Raw genomic sequence first — 17,895 nt, 5'->3', positions numbered from 1 at the left:
TTACAAATACAGTGATAAAGATCTAAAATCGGACATATCAAACTGGTTTTCTATTTGAAGGTGTGTGGGATCAGCAGACTTGGGAGGATTTTCATTTACTACTATATATACACCACTGGTTCTTTAAAATTTCATATTAAACTTGCATTCACTATGAGCACAAAAACTATAAAAATATAACTATTTAAAATACAAACACAGATCTATGGCAGTTGAATTGGAGGATTTCTACCATATCCTTAGGTTAAAAGAGTAAACTGCACATAATGTGAATACATGAACCAATTTCCTGTAAAATAAATTACCCCGGTAAATGTCCAGTACATATGTATTCCTGTATGATTATGTAAGTGCAGAAAGACGGATAAACGGTATTGTACCAGGTTAAGATTGGATATCTAAAGGTGTAGTGAATGGAAGAGAGAGAGGAAGCCAAAAACGAAAAGTATAAAATAGAATACTATCTTTATTTTTTTAATGTATATGATCAATTTACATAAAATTGTGTATTTATTTCATAGATACTTCTTGAATGTACAATGTCAGATAATGAACTCAGAGAGTTAGCGTGGGATACACAAGTACAAAACAAAGTCCTTATTCATGGGCAGTTTATAATACGGTGGGGGGGAGGTAAAGATGATAAAACAAACACAAATTATATGTCTTAAGTGGTGAAAAAACAAAAGCAGATTAAGGGGACAGAGTATGACTAAAGGAGTCAGAAGGGAATGTGATAGAGGTTGTCAGGAAAAACCTCTCGGATGAGGTAACCTTGAACAGAGAACTAAGTGAAGTGAGTCAGGCAGGTGGTTTCAGAGGGGAACCAGGGAACAGCAAGTGAGAAAGCCACAGGGCAAGTGTGCGTTTGGCATGTCTTTGGGGAAACAGCAAGAATGCTAGTGCCTTTGCAGCACAATAAGGAAAGGTGAGAATGATAAGAGACCAAGGTCACAGATGAAATCCGAGAAACAGCCAGGGACCAAGTCAGAAAGGATCTTGTAAACCAAGGGAAGGAGGATGGGGAGCCACTACAGGGTTTTAAGCAGGGGGTGAGATGATCTGATTATGCTTTGAAAGGAATTCTCTGGCGGCTGGGTGGAAAACTGGAATGGAAGGAAGGAGACCAGTGAGGTGACTATCGTAGAAATCCTGCTAAGAGAACATGCGTAAGAGAGGTAGTGATGGATTTAGGGGGATGTGGCTGAATTTGGAGTATGTTTCCAAAGTAAGGGCAGCAAGATTTGCAGGTGGACTGAAGGTGTAGAAATAAAGCAATAATCATGAGTATGTAAGTTCATGTACTGTATTTCCTATGCTTTTAACATTTTTAGAATGTGAATGTGTTTTTATACAATCAAGAAAAATAAAATTATTTTCAATGTTAAAAAATAAGAAACAAGTACACATAAAACACCCTGCTAGAAAACTAAAAATAAACATCTAGGCACATTGTGGTAAAATTGCAGAGCACTAAGAATTACAGAGAAGATCTAAAAAGTCAGGAGAGAAAAAGGGACTATCTATAAAAATGGCAGTTACACTCTCAGAAGACCTTTCATCAACAATGAATGTCAGGTATGCAGACTGGAAAGGGAGAAGTAAAACTACCTCTATTTGCAGATGATATGATACAATCTTATATATAGAAAATCCTAAAGAATCCACTAAAAAACTAATAAATGAGCTCAGCAAGATCAATACATAAAAATCAATTCCATTCCTATATAATAGCAATGACCAAAGTGAAAATAAAATTTCTCAAAATCCCAATTACATTAGCATCAAAAGAATAAAATACTTGAGAATAAATGTAACAAAAGAAGTGCTAAAAACTAGAAAACTCTGTTGAAAGAAGTCAAAGATCTAAATAAATGGAAAGATGTTTGTTGTTCATGGACTGGAAAACTTAACCTTAAGTTAGCATTACTCCCAGATTAATCTTCAATTTCAACACAATCCCTATCAAAATCCCAGCTGGCTTCCTTGCAAAATTGACAAACTGATTCTAAAATTCATATGGAAATTTAAGGGAGCCAGGAATGCCAAACATTCTTGAAAAAGCACCAAGTTGGAGGCCCTGTATGCTCTGATTTCAAAACTTACTGCAAAACTTTAATAATCAAAACAGCGTAGTACTGGCCCAAGGACAGATATACAGATCAATGAAATAGAACGGTAGGACCAGAAATAAATCTGCACATTACAGTGAACTCACTTCTAACAAGGTTGCCAGTACAATTCACTGAAATAAAAAATAGTCTTTTCAACAAATGGTGCTAGAAACAATTTAGATATACATACGTAAAAGAACGAAGTTGGAGTCCTACCTCACACCATACACAAAAATTAACTCAAAATGGATCAAAGACCTAAATGTAAGAACTAAAACTATGAAACTCTTAGAAACAAATCTTCATGACCTTGTATTAGGTAATGGTTTCTGAGATAAGACATCAAATGTGTAAACAATCAAAGGAAAAAAGTAAATAAATTGGACTTATCAAAATTTAAAACTTTTGTACTTCAAAGAAAACCATCAAGAAAGTGAAAGACAACATAAAGACAAAGGAGAAAATATTTGTAAATCACGAATCTGATAATGGACTAATTTCCAGAATATATAAAGAATAATTACAACTCAACAAAAAAAAGATAAATAGGGGCGCCTGGGTGGCTCAGTGGGCTAAGCCTCTGCTCTTGGCTCAGGTCATGATCTCGGGGTCCTGGGATCGAGCCCGCATGGGTCTCCCTGCTCAGCGGGGAGCCTGCTTCCCTCTCTCTCTCTGCCTGCTGCTCTGCCTACTCATGATCTCTCTCTGTCAAATAAACAAATAAAATCTTTAAAAAAAAATAAAAAATAAAAAGATAAATAATCCAATTTAAAAATGGTCAAAGCAGGGGCGCCTGGGTGGCTCAGTGGGTTAAATCCTCTGCCTTCAGCTCTGGTCATGATCCCAGGGTCCTGGGATCCAGCCCCACATTGGGCTCTCTGCTCAGCAGGGAGCCTGCTTCCTCCTCTCTCTCTCTGCCTGCCTCTCTGCCTGCCTGTGATCTCTATCTGTCAAATAAATAAATAAATAAATTTTTTAAAAAAATGGTCAAAGCATATGAATAGACATTTCTCCAAAGATAAACTAATGACCGATAAGCACAAGAAAAGATGCTCATTGTTAATCAGAAGAGAAATGCCAATCAAAATCACAGTAGGATACCACTTCCCACCCATTAGAATGGCCACAAAAAGAAAGACAAATATAACAAGATTTGGTGAGGCTCTGGAGCAAATGGAACACTCACACTCTCCTAGTAGTAATGTGAATGGTACAGCCGCCCTGGAAAACACTTCAGCAGTTCCTCAAAAAGCTCAACTAGAGTTGGGGCACCTGCGTGGCTCAGTCGGTTAAGCAACCCACTCTTGATTTCTGCTGAGGTCATGATCTGAGGGTCACGAGATGGAGCCCAAAGTAGGGATCCATGCTCAGTGTAGAGTCTACTTGAGATTCTCTTCCCTCCCTCTCCCTCTGCCCCTACCACGGGTCACGTGCTCTGTATCTAAATAAATAAATACAATCTTAAAAAAAATAAGGGAGAGGGTGTCTGGGTGGCTCAGTCAGTTAAGCATCTACCTTTGGCTCAGGTTATGGTATCAGAGTCCTGGAACGGAGCCCCACATCAGGCTCCCAGTTCAGTGGGGGGTCTGCTCTCTCTCTCCCTCTGCCCCTCCCACCCCACTTGTGCTCTCTCTCTCTCAAATGAATAAGTCTTTTAAAAAAAATCTAAACAAGAGTTACCATATAATCCAGCAATCCCATTCCTAGTTACATATACTCAAGAGAACTGAAAACATGTCCACACAAAACTTATACATATATGTCCACAGCAGCATTATTCATAATAGTCCAACATGGAAACAACTCAGAAATATCTCTACACTGGGGATGCCTGGCTGGCTCAGTCAGTAGAGCATGCGACTCTTGATCTTACGGTCATGAGTTCGAGCCCCACACTGGGCACAGGGCCTACTTGGAAAAAAAAAAAAAAGTCTCTACACCGATGAATGGATAAATGGAAAGTATATACGTAAGAGCAGTATTCTTTGGCGATGAAAAGAAATGAAGCAGTGATACATCCTACAACATGATTGGACCTTGAAAACACTATGCTAATTAAAAGAAGCCATTCATTCTTTTTTTTATTAATTTTTTTATAATATTTTATTTATTTGACACAGAGAGAGAGAGAGTATAAGCAGGGGGAGCGGCAGGCAGAGGGAGAGGGAGAAGCAGACTCCCCGCTGAGCAGGGAGCCCAATGCGGGACTCGATCCCAGGATCCTGAGATCACGATCTGAGCCGAAGGTAGCCGCTTAACTGACTGAGCCACCTAGGCACCCAATTTTTTTTTAACTAAATTCAATTACTTAACATATAATGTATGATTTGTTTCAGGGGTACAGGTCAAGATCCGTCGGTCTCATGTGATACCCAGTGCTCATTACAACACATACCCTACCCAATGTCTACCACCCAGTTACCCCATCCGCCACGTCCCTCCCCTCCAGCAACCCTCAGTTTGTTTCCTAAAATTAAGAGTCCCTTATGGTTTGTCTCCCTCTCTGGTTTCATCTTGTTTCGTTCTTAAAGGACAACATATTGCATGATTCCATTTATATAAATGTCCTGAACACTCAAATCTATAGACAGTAAGCAGATTAGTGGTTGCCTAGGGCCAGGGCAGAGAGGGAAGAGACTGTGGGAGAATGGCTAAGGAGTATGAGATTTCTTTTTGAAGTGATGGAAATGTTTAAAAATTTATTTTGGTGATGGCTGTATAACTGTGATTATACTGAAAGCCGGACAGTAACAAATGCTGGCAAAATATGGGAAAGCAAGAACTTTCAAACACTGCTCGTGGGAATGTAAACTGATACAACTACTTTGGATGGGCAGTAAAGTTCATATGTAATAGAACGTTATGGCTGAATAGTAACAGTTCAAATGTAATAGCTGAATAGAAACAAACCTTAAGACCTAGAAATTCTACTTCCAGAAATGTACTCCAGAAAATCTGCGTACTCCAGAAAATCTGTGGCATATTTACACTATATAAGGAAACAGTTTTAAGAATATTCATTGTAAGACTATTTATAACAGCAAAAAAAGAAATAATCTAAGTGTCTCGTAACAGAGGAATGGATAAGTAGTGGTTTATTCATATTCTGGAATACTATATATTAGCTCAATGCATGGAAAGCTTTGTGTATATACAGTGTCAAGGGGGGGAAAGTTGCAGAATATGATCAGTATGATACAATTTATATAAAAATCTAAAAAATGAATGACATACATTATTTCTGGTTATATGTCTATACAGTAAAAGAGTAACATGGACAGTAAGGATCCACTCAGCTTGAAGATAGTGATTACTTCTGAAGTAAGAGAGAATAGGATAGAATAGTAAAAGAGTACAGAGAAGGATTCAAGCGCGTCCACAGGTTCCTAAAAATGTCTGAAACAAATTTGGCAAGAATGTGAATAGCCCTTAAACATGGGTGGTAGCAACAAAGATGTCCATTATGTTATACTCCATATTTTCTATATGTTTGAAATATTTCAAAGAACTTTTAAAAAATCAACTCTGCCCAATATACATATACAATGGAATGGGGAAAAAACAAGAGTGAACCAGGAAGACCTTCTAGAAAGTATATGCGGAAATCCTGACTAAAATGATGATGATCTAGATTAGAAGTGATAATAGCAGGATGGAGACAAACAGATGAACGTGAGATTTTCAAAGGAATCATTTGTAGTTTATTGATGGACTGGATATGAGGAGTTCAAAGGAGGAAAGGCTGACTTCTAACTAAAGCAAAAACGCAGATGAAGGTACCATTTACTCAGGGGAAACTGGGAAGAGAACCAATTAAGGGCATGAAAAAATTGATTTATGTTCATCTCTTACACTCAAACAGAAGCTCTTCATACGAGAATCTGTCTACTTTAACTACGTATACCTCGAAGTTCTCAACGTGACTGCCAAATCAATGTTATACACATTGGCTAAGTATTGTTTGTTGAAAACCAGAAAACCTTCTTTTAAAAATGTCGGCTTTCAAATAAACTTGGTATCACTTAATAGTCTAATAACAAGAAAAAATTTTCAACAAGTTCCCACAAAAACTTTCCCATGCAGATTATTCAGACTTTTAGGTTCCATACAAATGTATGCTATTTTCCTAAGCCATTTTAGTTAATTTTGTATGATTTTATCAGTTAGATGTATTACAAGTTAAGCAGTATTATATTATAAGCAGTATTATAAGGTATGTTGTTGTAAATGAGATAGGATTGATCAAAAGGTTATTATTTTTTAGATTTATTTATTTATTTGAAAGAGAGAGAGGGGACCTTAAAGATCATTAAAGTAAATTTGTTTTCCCTCCTAAGATAAAAAGTTTACAAGTTTCTTTAGAGGATAATTATATTTAAAAAGTAATACTTGAGGCAGGGGCAACTGGCTGGCTCAGTTGTAGAGCATGTGACTCTTGATCTCCGGATCATGAATTCACACCCCACACTGGATGTAGAGTTTAAACAAAAAAAAGAAAGAAAGAAAGAAAAGAAAAGCAATACTTGGGTAATTATGATACCACAAGTTTCAACTATTATCTTCATGTTGCTCAAAATCAAAACAGTCTATGTCAACTACTGCATTTTGGCAACTTCCCCCTTTTTAGTGGGCCTAGGTCAATTTTTATTTGTCAAACAGAGTGAATGCTGTGATTTTAACAAATTTCTGAGTATCTATACACTTGTACATCGCCCTCTTGGTTTATCTCCATTGGCTTTGGGAGATTTAGGAGGGGCAGGGGATATGTTAGAAAGTAGTGCACAATTAGACAAAGATAAAGTACGCAAAACCATAAGTGTAAGTAGCCCATATAAACAAATCAAGGTTTTAACTGTTCTTCTAAAAGTTCAGAAAGGGTATTTAAGAAAAGGAGAGGGGGTGCACCAGGGTGCACTCAGTCAGTTAAACACCTGACTCTTGATTTCAGCTCAGGTCATGGTCTCAGGGTCGCAGGACTGAGTACCACATCAGGCTCCGCGCTCAGCACGGAATGTGCTTGTCCCTCTCCCTCAGCTGCTCCCTGGCTTGCACGTGCACATGTGTGCTCTCACTCTCTCTAATAAACAAATTAATACAATCTTAAAAAAATAAAGAAACAAATAAATGGTACTTTTGAATGCCAAAGAAAACACCAAAAGATATCTTAGAAAAATTGTTACGAATTTTTAAATGTGTGAATAGAGCCATTTAAAAATATATATGATCCACCGTTTTAGCAATGCAAATTCTGTTGCTAGATTTACATAAGATTTACCAATTTTATTTCTCTGAGTTTTAAAGGATGCATCTAAATGGAAACAGAATTGAGTTCAAAAGTTTATCAAGTATGCATATCTCTTCTTAAGTTCAACAATATATTTTTATTGGATTTTATTTTGCAAACATTGAGAAACCAATGACGGTTATCACACTGGGGAGTGAAACCATGAACCCTTTAACAGTATAACTTAGACCGTAATACAAAGCATGGACAGTATAGTAGCAGTGAGAAATGGGACAGTACTATAACAGAAGTTAGAGACTGAGATGTTGTTAATAGTCCAGGTCAAGGGAGAGCTTTATAAAAGTCCAGATTCCTAGGACCTACTCCTGGAGATTACTGAGCCAGTACATTTAGAGCCAAGTTTTTATAATCTTAGAGAAGAGCTAAACACAGTAGTAAGTTAGAGCGTCGAAGGGAAGATATCCTTCCCACTGACACCTTTAAAAGAGGATTAGGAACTCATAAAAATTACAAGCTGGTGTTTCACTTTTACCACAAATGAGCAATGACTCACCTGGATCACGGTCATATTTGAGGTCCAATGGATGTACAACAGGGTAGTACTGCTTCTAAACACAATATAAGGTAAAACAGATTTAATCACTTAATCCTTCATATAAACATTTCCTTCAACTAATATAAGCAAATATACTATTAGCTGGTAGAACCGTTCTTCTAACGAAAAAAAGGGGGGAGGGTGCATGGGTGGCTCAGTCAGTTGACTGTCTACAGCTCAGGTCACCTCAGGTCATGATCTCAGGGTCCTTGGATGGAGCCCAGTGTTGAGCACTGAGTTCTCTGCTCAGCAGGGAGTCTGCTTCTCCCTCTCCCTCTGCCCCTTACCACCATGCCCCACTAGTGCTTTCTCTCTCTCTCAAATAAGTAAGAGTAAGGAAGGAAGGAAGGGGAGGAAAGAAGGAAGGAAGAGGGAGGGAAAGGAAGGAAGGAGAGAGGAAGGAAGGGGAAGAAAGGAAGGAAGGAAGGTCAGTCCTGAAATCTTTAGGAAAGGAGGGGAAAGATCAAACTAAATGTTACCTTTTCTAGCATTGCCACCCACTGCATACACTAAGAAATAGCACCACAAAAAAAGTTCAAGAAAAGCAAGCAAGCAAATTAAAGCCACAGAGACTGAATTTTCTGTTTAAAGTACAAGGCAGTCTCCAAATTATGAACAGACAGGTTTTCTAAAGTTCATTTTAAGAGAAGTGTTTGGAGCTTGGAACTCATATTTCCCAGGAGCTCTGTTTTACAAAGCGGCCACTACCACGTCAGCGCACTGACGCGTATCTGTCCTGTGGTATCCTGGGACTATGAGAGCAGAATTACAGCAAAGGATCCACGCGCTCCCTTCAGCAGCACATACAGCAAAACTGGAACAACATGGAGCTTCGCATGGCCCCTGGGCAAGGCTCATGGAATAAGATCTGTAATTTAGCAAAAAGAAAGAGTAAAATGTTCCTTACTCCTGCCCAAAGCCAGCAGGAGCGAAAAATGTCTTCTAAAAGGGCTGCCTTCAGTATCCTCACCCCATCAATCCGTTTGGCGTCCATTTTTAACCTTCCACGGCAGCACCTCACCTAGGCCTGCCCGCCTTCTTTCTTTGATGCAATACTCATTGCCAGCTCAGTTTTTTTCCAGGAAAGAAGGGGGTAATAACAGAGAGAAAAGAAATACATTTTGAATGTTTTTCTTAGGGAAACTTTAAAACGCAAGGCTGAGTGGGAGAGGATAGAGTAGGGTATTTTTTTGAAAATGCTTGGGAAGAAAAAAAGAAAAAGAAAAATGCTGCTTATATTTTTTTCTCACAGAACAATGCCTGCACTGTCTAAAACAATTCCTGACAAAAAGCAACTGGAAGATTTAAATGTGAAAGTATGCTAATTTCAAAAATTAATGATAAGTAGTATAACATAATTTAAAGCAACATGTGTTTCTCACTCCAGAGGCAGTGCCATTCCCAGCAAACCTACTCCCACACCATCATGACTTTTGGAGCAAAACAAATTACACGCAATTTATAAAGCAAATTTCAGTGTTCTGACAGGTATTCAACCTTCATCATCAATTTAAGCTAAAGAGGCCTTCCAGAATTTATAAACATGTACAAATAATGTGCCAAACACAAATGACACAAAGAAAGAAAAGGCTCCACAGATAAATTTATTGAGGGCCTGGATGGCTCAAAGCATCTGACTCTTGGTTCTGGCTCAGGTCATGATCTCAGAGGTTGTGAGATTGAGCCCCAGGTCAAGGTCTGCGCTTAGCAGGGAGTCTGCTTAAAGATGCTCTCCCACTGCCCCACCTCAAATAAATAAAATCTTTTAAAAAAAGATAAACTTATTTTTCTTTCCTGTCTCAGAATTGGAAAGTTAGTCTTCTTTCCTCAAATTATATTTTAAAATCAGCTATGTTCAAAATCTAGTATAACTTAGAACTGGAAAAAAAAATCTTACGAGACAAACAGTAGTAATTGAGTAAGAAAAGACAAAGAAAACAAAATGTCACGTGTGTCCACAAAGACCTCATATGTTAACTTTTTTATAGTAAAACAGACATAAAACAAAGCTTCTTATCTCAAAGATAAATCATCTTACCAGAATTTCTTGTTTTGCTTTTATGGTTTTGATGACACATTCAAGGATCTTTCTGGGATACTGCTTACGTTTTGTGGCTACATCTACTATGATTTCATCAAACTGATCTTCAAGTACTTTGATATCAGAATCTATTTCAAGAGACAAACAGTATCAAAAATTTCTTAAAACACATTGCTTATATTGTATATAGAAATGTAACAAGCTAAATTTAGAAAATACAAAATAATTGAAAACAAATATAGTAAGTTAATGGACCCCCCACCTTGGTGATTAATTCATTTATTTACTCACTGAAAAACCAATTAATGAGCACCTATGGGAAGCCAGGCCTAAATCAGAAAAATACAAAGATGAATATAACATGATCCCTGCTTTCTAAGAGCCTGGAAGAAACATAACTGCAAAACAACTTGATAAATGCAATTAAGGTATGAACAAAATGCTATATAGACACAGAATAAGAGAACACTAACTCTACCTGGGGAATTTAAGACGTTAAACAGAAAGCGACATTTGAGCTAAGGCTTGAAATATAAATGTAAATCCATTGGATAAAATAAGGTGGGACAAAAAATAACAGGAGGAAGCATTTTAGGCAGAGCAAACTGTATTTCCAAGATCACAGAGGTTTTGGGAAACTTTGTTCTAAAACTAAAAGTTCTAAGTGGCTGCAGGACAAAGTGTAAGGAAAGAAGGATGATAAAATATAAAAGCACTAGACTGTAAAGGACATTTAATGTTAGAGTTTCCAACATGTTTTGACTTTATTATGTGCTGCACCAAAGCTGTGACAGTAGCAGAGCAGAAAAGTGAAGTCTGAAATAGATACCAATGGATAAATAGCAGGAAAAAGTAAGAGACACGGTGACTTTATACTTTAACTAAAACTCTTCTCTGTAGCTTTCCTGTTTTAAAATAGTGAATCTCAAACTTCAGCAAAATAATTACATGGGGAACTTGTCAGAAGTGCAGACATTTTGATTCAACAGAGGCCTCCGGAATGGGTCCCCAAAACTAAGTACTCTAGATGAAATGAATGCAGGTGGTACATCAACCTTATTTTGAAAGTCGTCTTCAAGAATAAGTAGTTAAAAGTACTACAGAACGGGGTGCCTGGGTGGCTGAGTCGATGACAGGTCTGACTCTTGATTTCAGTTCAGTCATGATCTCAGGATCCTAGGATCCAGCCCGAGTGTCTCCTTGCTCAGTGGGGAGTCTACTTGAGCATTCTCTCCTTCTCCCTCTGCTCCCCCCCACCAAAAAACCGGCTTCTTACATGCGCATTCACACCCTCACTCTCTCTCAAATAAATAAATCTCCAAACAAAACTAAACTAAACTAAAGAGCTAGATCATTGGCCTAAGTGGTCTCACATCATAGCTGTTCTATGTCACGGTCTATGCTAGAAATGTATCTATTTTATTAAGTAGAAGCTTCACTAAGAATTCTGAAACTGTGATATTTATTTTTGGAAGCTTTCAAACATTGCTGACATATCAGCATATATATACGCACACATACATACTGGGTAAAGATTGATGAAGTACATCGGGTATATCTCATTCATGTAACAGATACTAAGACCAACTAAATTCTTTTGGGAGTATTATGAGAAAAACAATCACTGCTTACTTTGAATACTCATTGAGATGAGTAGCCTTTCCTAAATTTTAACTTACCATTTAAAAAGTTCAGTCATTAGCCTGAAATAATGTACTATTTCACAGTTAAGAAAAAATAGTCTCCCAGCTAAATCTTCTATGGAGGAAAATGGTTTTTCAGCGCCACCTAATGATAAAGCTACAAAACTGAATGTATAAACAATTTGAGCAGATTTGAGAGAAGATTTTGTCACCAATTTAACAAGTATTTACTGTGTACCTACTATATGCCAAGCCAAGTGCTGAAAAACAAATATAGCCCCTGCTCTCGGGAAACGTACACTTTAATTCTTAAATGAACCTGGTCAAGCCTGAAATCAAGTCCTTTCAGGGTAGCCACAGAGGAAAGAAGAAAGTTGTTTTCACTTGTATATTCATTTCTTCTTTCCTTTTATTTGTTCACTCATTTCTACAATGATCCCAGTGAACAAAACAGACAAACCTCTGCCCTTGTGAAGCTTCCTTACTGCTTCTATGTATTTGATCAGATACAAACCCTTTGAATCTCATCTGCAGAACCTTCTTCTCTCCTTTTCTCCTGTCTTTGAGCATGTCTTCACCGTCTCTTACTGTACTACTGCAATAACTTCCCTCAGATCAGCCCACCTTGAATTTCACCCCTCTCCAATCCACCCCCTTCACAGGCAGCACTCAGTGTTCTAAAATGCAAAGCTTTTCATGTAAATTCTATTTTAAAAATCTCCACTGGCTCCCCATTGCCTGCAGGATAAAGTACAAATTCCTTAGCAAACTCTCAGGGCTCTTTGTGATCTGGCCTCAGCGTACCTCTGGTCACACCTGCCATTCGTTTTCCCAATTCATTTCTGACATTTTCCAAACATATCACTCTTTCATGCCTTTGCACATGCTGTTCTCTCTGCTTCCAATATCCTTCCTCCTTTTTATCTAGCATGCTGTCATTCATTAAATGCATTTAACAACAATCTACTCGATTAGGTCTTATCCCCCTTCCTAAACAGTATAGTAATTCCCTGTCCATTTCTTTCCATTAACAATGAGTTCCTAAATAGTAAGGACCGCGTGTTTTCATCTATGGCCTAGAATTTGGTATGTCACTATCAAGTGTCAGTGAAAGCAGGTAAAATTATAGTATTCTGAACTATTTGCCTCACAATCATAAGGAAGAAAAGGGGCAAAGAATAACCACACTCTACCCAGGCTGTCAACCAATTAGAAAATACGTATCTTAATCTATAAATTGATGAATCATATTGCTAAAGGCAGCCTGGAGCAAACAATAAAGCAACTCCAAACTGACTTCACAGAACAAGAGTCAAATAAAGACACAGGGAAGGCCGTAGAGTTTAAAAATACTCTTAGGTGATTGTGATACACTTCCTCTCCTCTACTAATTGGCCATCATTCTGTTATTCGGGAAATCTAATGTTATTGCTTTTACCATTTCAATATATAAACCAGAAAGTAAATTTTGGTGACCTTGAAGAGATAACTATAATAATCCCAAGGGTTAAACATTGAAGTTTTCTGGGCAAAGTATTACCTTAATGTTGAGAAGAAAAATTATAACCAAAGAGGGTTACCTGATGCGCTTGGAATCAGCTCAAGGGTATGACTGGATAGCAAGTAATACCAAGCAGTGATACCAAGTTATGCTGGTCAGACTCTGTAATATGACCATGGGGAAAGACAAGATACTCTGACCCTCTCGTGAGGGTAGCCCTTCTCCTAGACTTTGCTGGAGAATTCTGACCCTTTCTTCACACAGATCATTTCTTTTCTACTAAATTTGTTGCCTTCTTACACTGGCCACGGACTGTTTTCTTTCCATTAACATTTTGATTTTTTTTTTAGATATGTCAACACCATTAGGGTTACAGTTAAGTCTGTTTTGAAGAAAGTATTCTGGGGTATCTTGGTGGACCAGTCAGTTAAACTTCGGCTCAGGTCATGATCCCGGGATCCTGGGATTGAGCCCTGCATCAGGCTCCCTGCTCAGCGGGGAGTCTGCTTCTCCTCTTCCTCTGCAGCTCCCCCGCTTGTGTTTTCTCGCTCTCTCTCTCCCTCTCAAATTAATTAATTAAATAAATATTAAACAGAAAGAAAGCATTCTGTCTCTTAGGGGGTTTCTCCATATATTTACTTCATCCTTTACATGGTTGGGACCCTTAGAATTTAACTTCGTACTTCTAAGGGTACTTCGCTGTCTACTATAAGGATCATTTGTAAAAATACAACTTGATTTATAAGGTTTTAATCACAGAAATTCTCTGGGGCCTGTTTCTTCATCTGGAGATAGCAGTACAGTATTTTCCGGCAACCTACTGACAAGAATACTTTCAAACTAATCAGATGAAAACCTTATTGAGAATGCCAGATAACGCATATTAAAACCAAGGCAACTACTGTATAGTTTGCCTCAGTAGCCTTCTAGATTTGTTTCCCTTTCCCCCCCAGTGAAGGAAACTTTTTTTTTTTTTTTTGGTGAAGGAAAATTTTTAGAAGAAGGGACACCGAGGGGCCCCTGGGTGGCTCAGTCGGTTGGGCATTTGCCTTTGGCTCATGTCATGATCCCAGAGTCCTGGGATGGAGCCCTGCATGGGGCTCCCTGCTCAGCGCTAAGCCTGCTTCTCCCTCTCCCTCTGTGCCCCCCACCCTGCTGGTGCTATCTCTCACTCTGCTGTCTCTCTCAAATAAACAAACAAATTAATAAATCTTTTAAAAAACAAGACTGAAAACGGGGATTAAAAATTAGCATTCAAGATAAAATTAGCTACAAAAATCACTCAGAAATTAATGACAGAAGGAAAGTTAAATCACATACCCATAAAACTATCTGAAGCTTCCTGCCATGCTTGTCCATTAATGCTGACATTCTCTTGCACAGCTGATTCAAAAGTCTGAAATAAATTTACAATACTCAAGTCACTGAAAATAACTTTAAATATTGAACTAAAACATTTTGGCAAAGTACAAACTTCAGATTTGTAATACAGAATATCAAGAAAAATAGACGAGCTTATTACTGTATTCTTTTCAATGAAGATCCCATTTCAATCACTGATTCTTCCTTCATTTTAGCTCTGATAACCATTATGGTACATCTGAGAAAATTTGATTCAAAATTTATGTACTTCTTTAATGAAGAAAAAATACAAGCTAACAAAGTTGAGCTCAGCTGAATCTCAAGGGTACAAGTACTACACGTGCTGCTGAACAAGCATCAGTGTTAACAAGGGAAAAATGCTTAAAACAAAGTAAAATTAATGTCTACTTCATAAAGGACTGTATTTTTTAGAGATGTACACTGAGGTACGTAGAAATGGAATGACACAGGATCTGGAGTTTGCTTTAAAATGGGAAGTGCAGGGACACCTGGGTGGCCTAGTGGGTTAAGCCTCTGCCTTCGGCTCAGGTCATGATCTCAGGGTTCTGGGAATGAGCCCCGCATCGGGCTCTCTGATCAGCGGGGAGACTGCTTCCCCCCCTCTCTGCTTGCTGCTCTGCCTACTTGTGATCTCTCTCTCTCTTTCTGTCAAATAAATAAATAAATAAAATCTAAAAAAAAAAAAATAGGAAGTGTGAAGGGACACCCTGCTAGCTTAGCAGAAGAGCGTATGACCCTTTTAATCTCAGGGCTATGAGCTCAAACTCCACCTTAGGCATGGAACCTACCTAAAAAATAAATAAAACAGGAAGTATAATAAATTTCTGATAACTGTTAAATTTGGTGATGGATATACAGGTGTCCACTGTACTAGTCTGTTTTTTGAAAGATTAAAAATTTTCATAATATATTAAAAAATAAGGGACTAAGGGAATTTGGTTAAAATTTTAAATGCAGGGGCTCCTGGGTGGCTCAGTGGGTAAAAGCCTCTGCCTTGGGCTCAGGTCATGATCCCAGGGTCCTGGGATTGAGCCCCACATCGGGCTCCCTGCTCAGCAGGGAGCCTGCTTCCACCTCTCTCTCTCTGCCTGCCTGTCTACATGGGATCTCTGTCTGTCAAATAAATAAATAAAATCTTTAAAAAAAATTTGTTTTAAATGCACATTCCCTATTACCTTACAATTTCACTCTTAGCAATGTATCCTAAAGAACTATTCTCATAAAAACATAAAAAGGATGTACTAGGAATGTTTATTAAAGTACTATTTGAAATTATGAAATATTGAGGGGAAAATAAAATCTAACTTCAAATTCGGAAAATGGTTAAATACACTATATCCATATCATACAATATCTAAAAAGAATGAAGTATATCTCTATGTAACTTTGACAAAGAATAGTCAAAGACAGATTTGGAAGAGGAAAAAAAAAGCTAAACTGCTAAATACATCAGCCTAACACCATTACTGTAAAAAACAAACAAAAAACTAAAACAACAAAGAGAGATGTAACGCCATAAAAAAGGGTATAGAAGGATTATAGCCCCCCGGACCCTCCCAATAATTATTTCCAGGAAGGAGGAGGGGTGGGGGAGAGGAATTCAAACTTTTGCTTTATGCTGTTTTGCTGTTTTTTCAGAACAAGAATGTATTTTACACACTTTGTATAAATAAAAATAAGCATAATTCAAATAATGACTGATAATGATTATGAGTTAAAGTATACACTCTACACTTTATAAAGATTTTATAAAATACTTGCTTTATATATGGACATTCAAGGATTATCTCAGAATACAAACTGTAATATTCATTGCACAATCGTATCAATACAATTTTTTTAGAATATCCATTACAATATTATGTGGTTTTAAATAAAGATATGTCAACATAATTAAAGCCTCTGCCTTTTATCTGCTCTTAATATGAAACACAAGTGAATTCCTTGGTAGTTTGTTGAAATCTTTTTTCTTCCAACTCACTTTATCATCCTCTAAGGTATAATAGGTTATAAGCCAAGATTAGCCAAGCTCCTCTTTTTCTGAAAGTAAATAGGTTAGCACTTCTTAGAAAGGGGCAAATTCTAAGACCTTTATGCACCAAAACAGTCTTTTTCCAAAACTACTAAAAATGTCCTGAGGTATGTGTCTATTCTTGCCTTCCTCGCAAGAAGGTAGTGACAGCGTTACTGTATACAAAACGGGAACAGACTCACTACCCAGGGGCTGTTTTTATTCTTCTTCCATTTGGCGTTTATTTTTATCGTTTCACACTGTGGTCATGCTAACTCACAACTGTGCTGCACTATGAGCTTTTAAACTTATTTTCTATTGTATGCTTCCTTAAGGCAGGTACCAATCCCTCAATCTATTGCGTCTTTCCTTAAAAAAAAAAAAAAAAAGCTTCTTGAGGGCTTTGCAAAATATGAGAAAGGAAGGGGAAATACTAGGAGGTCCAGAGAAGTTACTAATCAAGACAGCTTCCTTATCTAGTTTAGACTTGGAGGGGAAAATGTTTCCACTGACTTTACATTAAGTTCTAAAACAGGCCAAAGGAAAGACCAGTGGCTCGTTTGGTGACTGCCTGAGTTCCAAGATTACCCTTTCCTGGAGAATTCCTCCTTCAGTTTCTGTCTGCACTGTTCAACAGGGGAGCCACTGGCCACTCCGTGGTTACTGAGGCCTTAAAACGCGGCTAGCCGGAAAGATGAGCTCGAAAGTTAAGCCACCCGATGTGAAAAGCTTCTTAGTACGAACAAAAGAAGATAAAAGACCTCGTTCACTTTTTTTTATTACAAGTTAAAATGCTATCTTGGACAGAGCGGGCTAAATAAAACATAACATTAAAATCAATTCCACCTATTCTTTCTTCCTTCAATTTCAAGTCACACACAGGGCTCGCCTTGTCTCTTTCTACGGGCCCGCGCTGCTCTAAGCGGTGAGTCCCCAGCGGACACCAGCGTCTATTTCGACCCTCGCGTTTCTCGGGCCTCTTCTACCGCAGCGCGCGGCACCGCTAACTCTGCGAAGCCGGTCGTAGGCTCTTTCTGAGCCTTGAGAGGGGCAGAGGGTGAGGGGTGAGAAGAGATGGCTACTGGGCCCGTACCCACTGCACATCTCGCAGCGCGGGCTCCCGAATCTCCTCTGGCAGCGTGTCCCCGAGCTTTTCCACAAAGCGGCCGCACAGCTCTAGCATTTCCGTCACGGCCCGCTTCGAGGTGCAGCGCACCCGGAAGTCCTCTCGGGAGGTGGCGGCGGCCGAGTCCCCGTCGTCCGCCCCGGTTGCCCTCTCCACGTCCCGCGGAGGGGAAGGCACTACCACAGGAGTCCCCGCCATCTTCCCAGTTTGAACTGCGGGCGGGAGCTGGGAGCGGA

At 38.5% G+C, this 17,895-nt stretch overlaps 1 protein-coding gene across 2 annotated transcripts in view; it reads right to left on the bottom strand.

The window, feature by feature from the left end:
* LOC308356155 (kinetochore-associated protein NSL1 homolog) overlaps positions 1-17,867 on the bottom strand; it is a gene marked incomplete at its 3' end in the record, with an annotated part of 431,182 nt that extends 413,315 nt beyond the window's left edge. The window contains exons 1-4 of one of the 2 annotated variants that reach the window (XM_080824931.1): positions 17,627-17,867; positions 14,460-14,535; positions 9,993-10,123; positions 7,913-7,967 (exon numbers count right to left, since the gene is read on the bottom strand). In XM_080824931.1, coding sequence (XP_080681057.1) covers positions 7,913-7,967; positions 9,993-10,123; positions 14,460-14,535; positions 17,627-17,857 — 493 coding nt within the window. In that variant the 5' untranslated portion in view covers positions 17,858-17,867. The remainder of the gene's footprint in view (positions 1-7,912; positions 7,968-9,992; positions 10,124-14,459; positions 14,536-17,626) is intronic. The other variant, XM_080824932.1, reaches the window with a different exon arrangement.
* Positions 17,868-17,895: the final 28 nt, after the last annotated feature.

Source organism: Martes martes (genome assembly GCF_963455335.1).
Source record: "Martes martes genome assembly, chromosome: 15".
Lineage (NCBI taxonomy): Eukaryota > Metazoa > Chordata > Mammalia > Carnivora > Mustelidae > Martes > Martes martes.
This window is presented reverse-complemented; position numbering and strand designations above follow the sequence as displayed.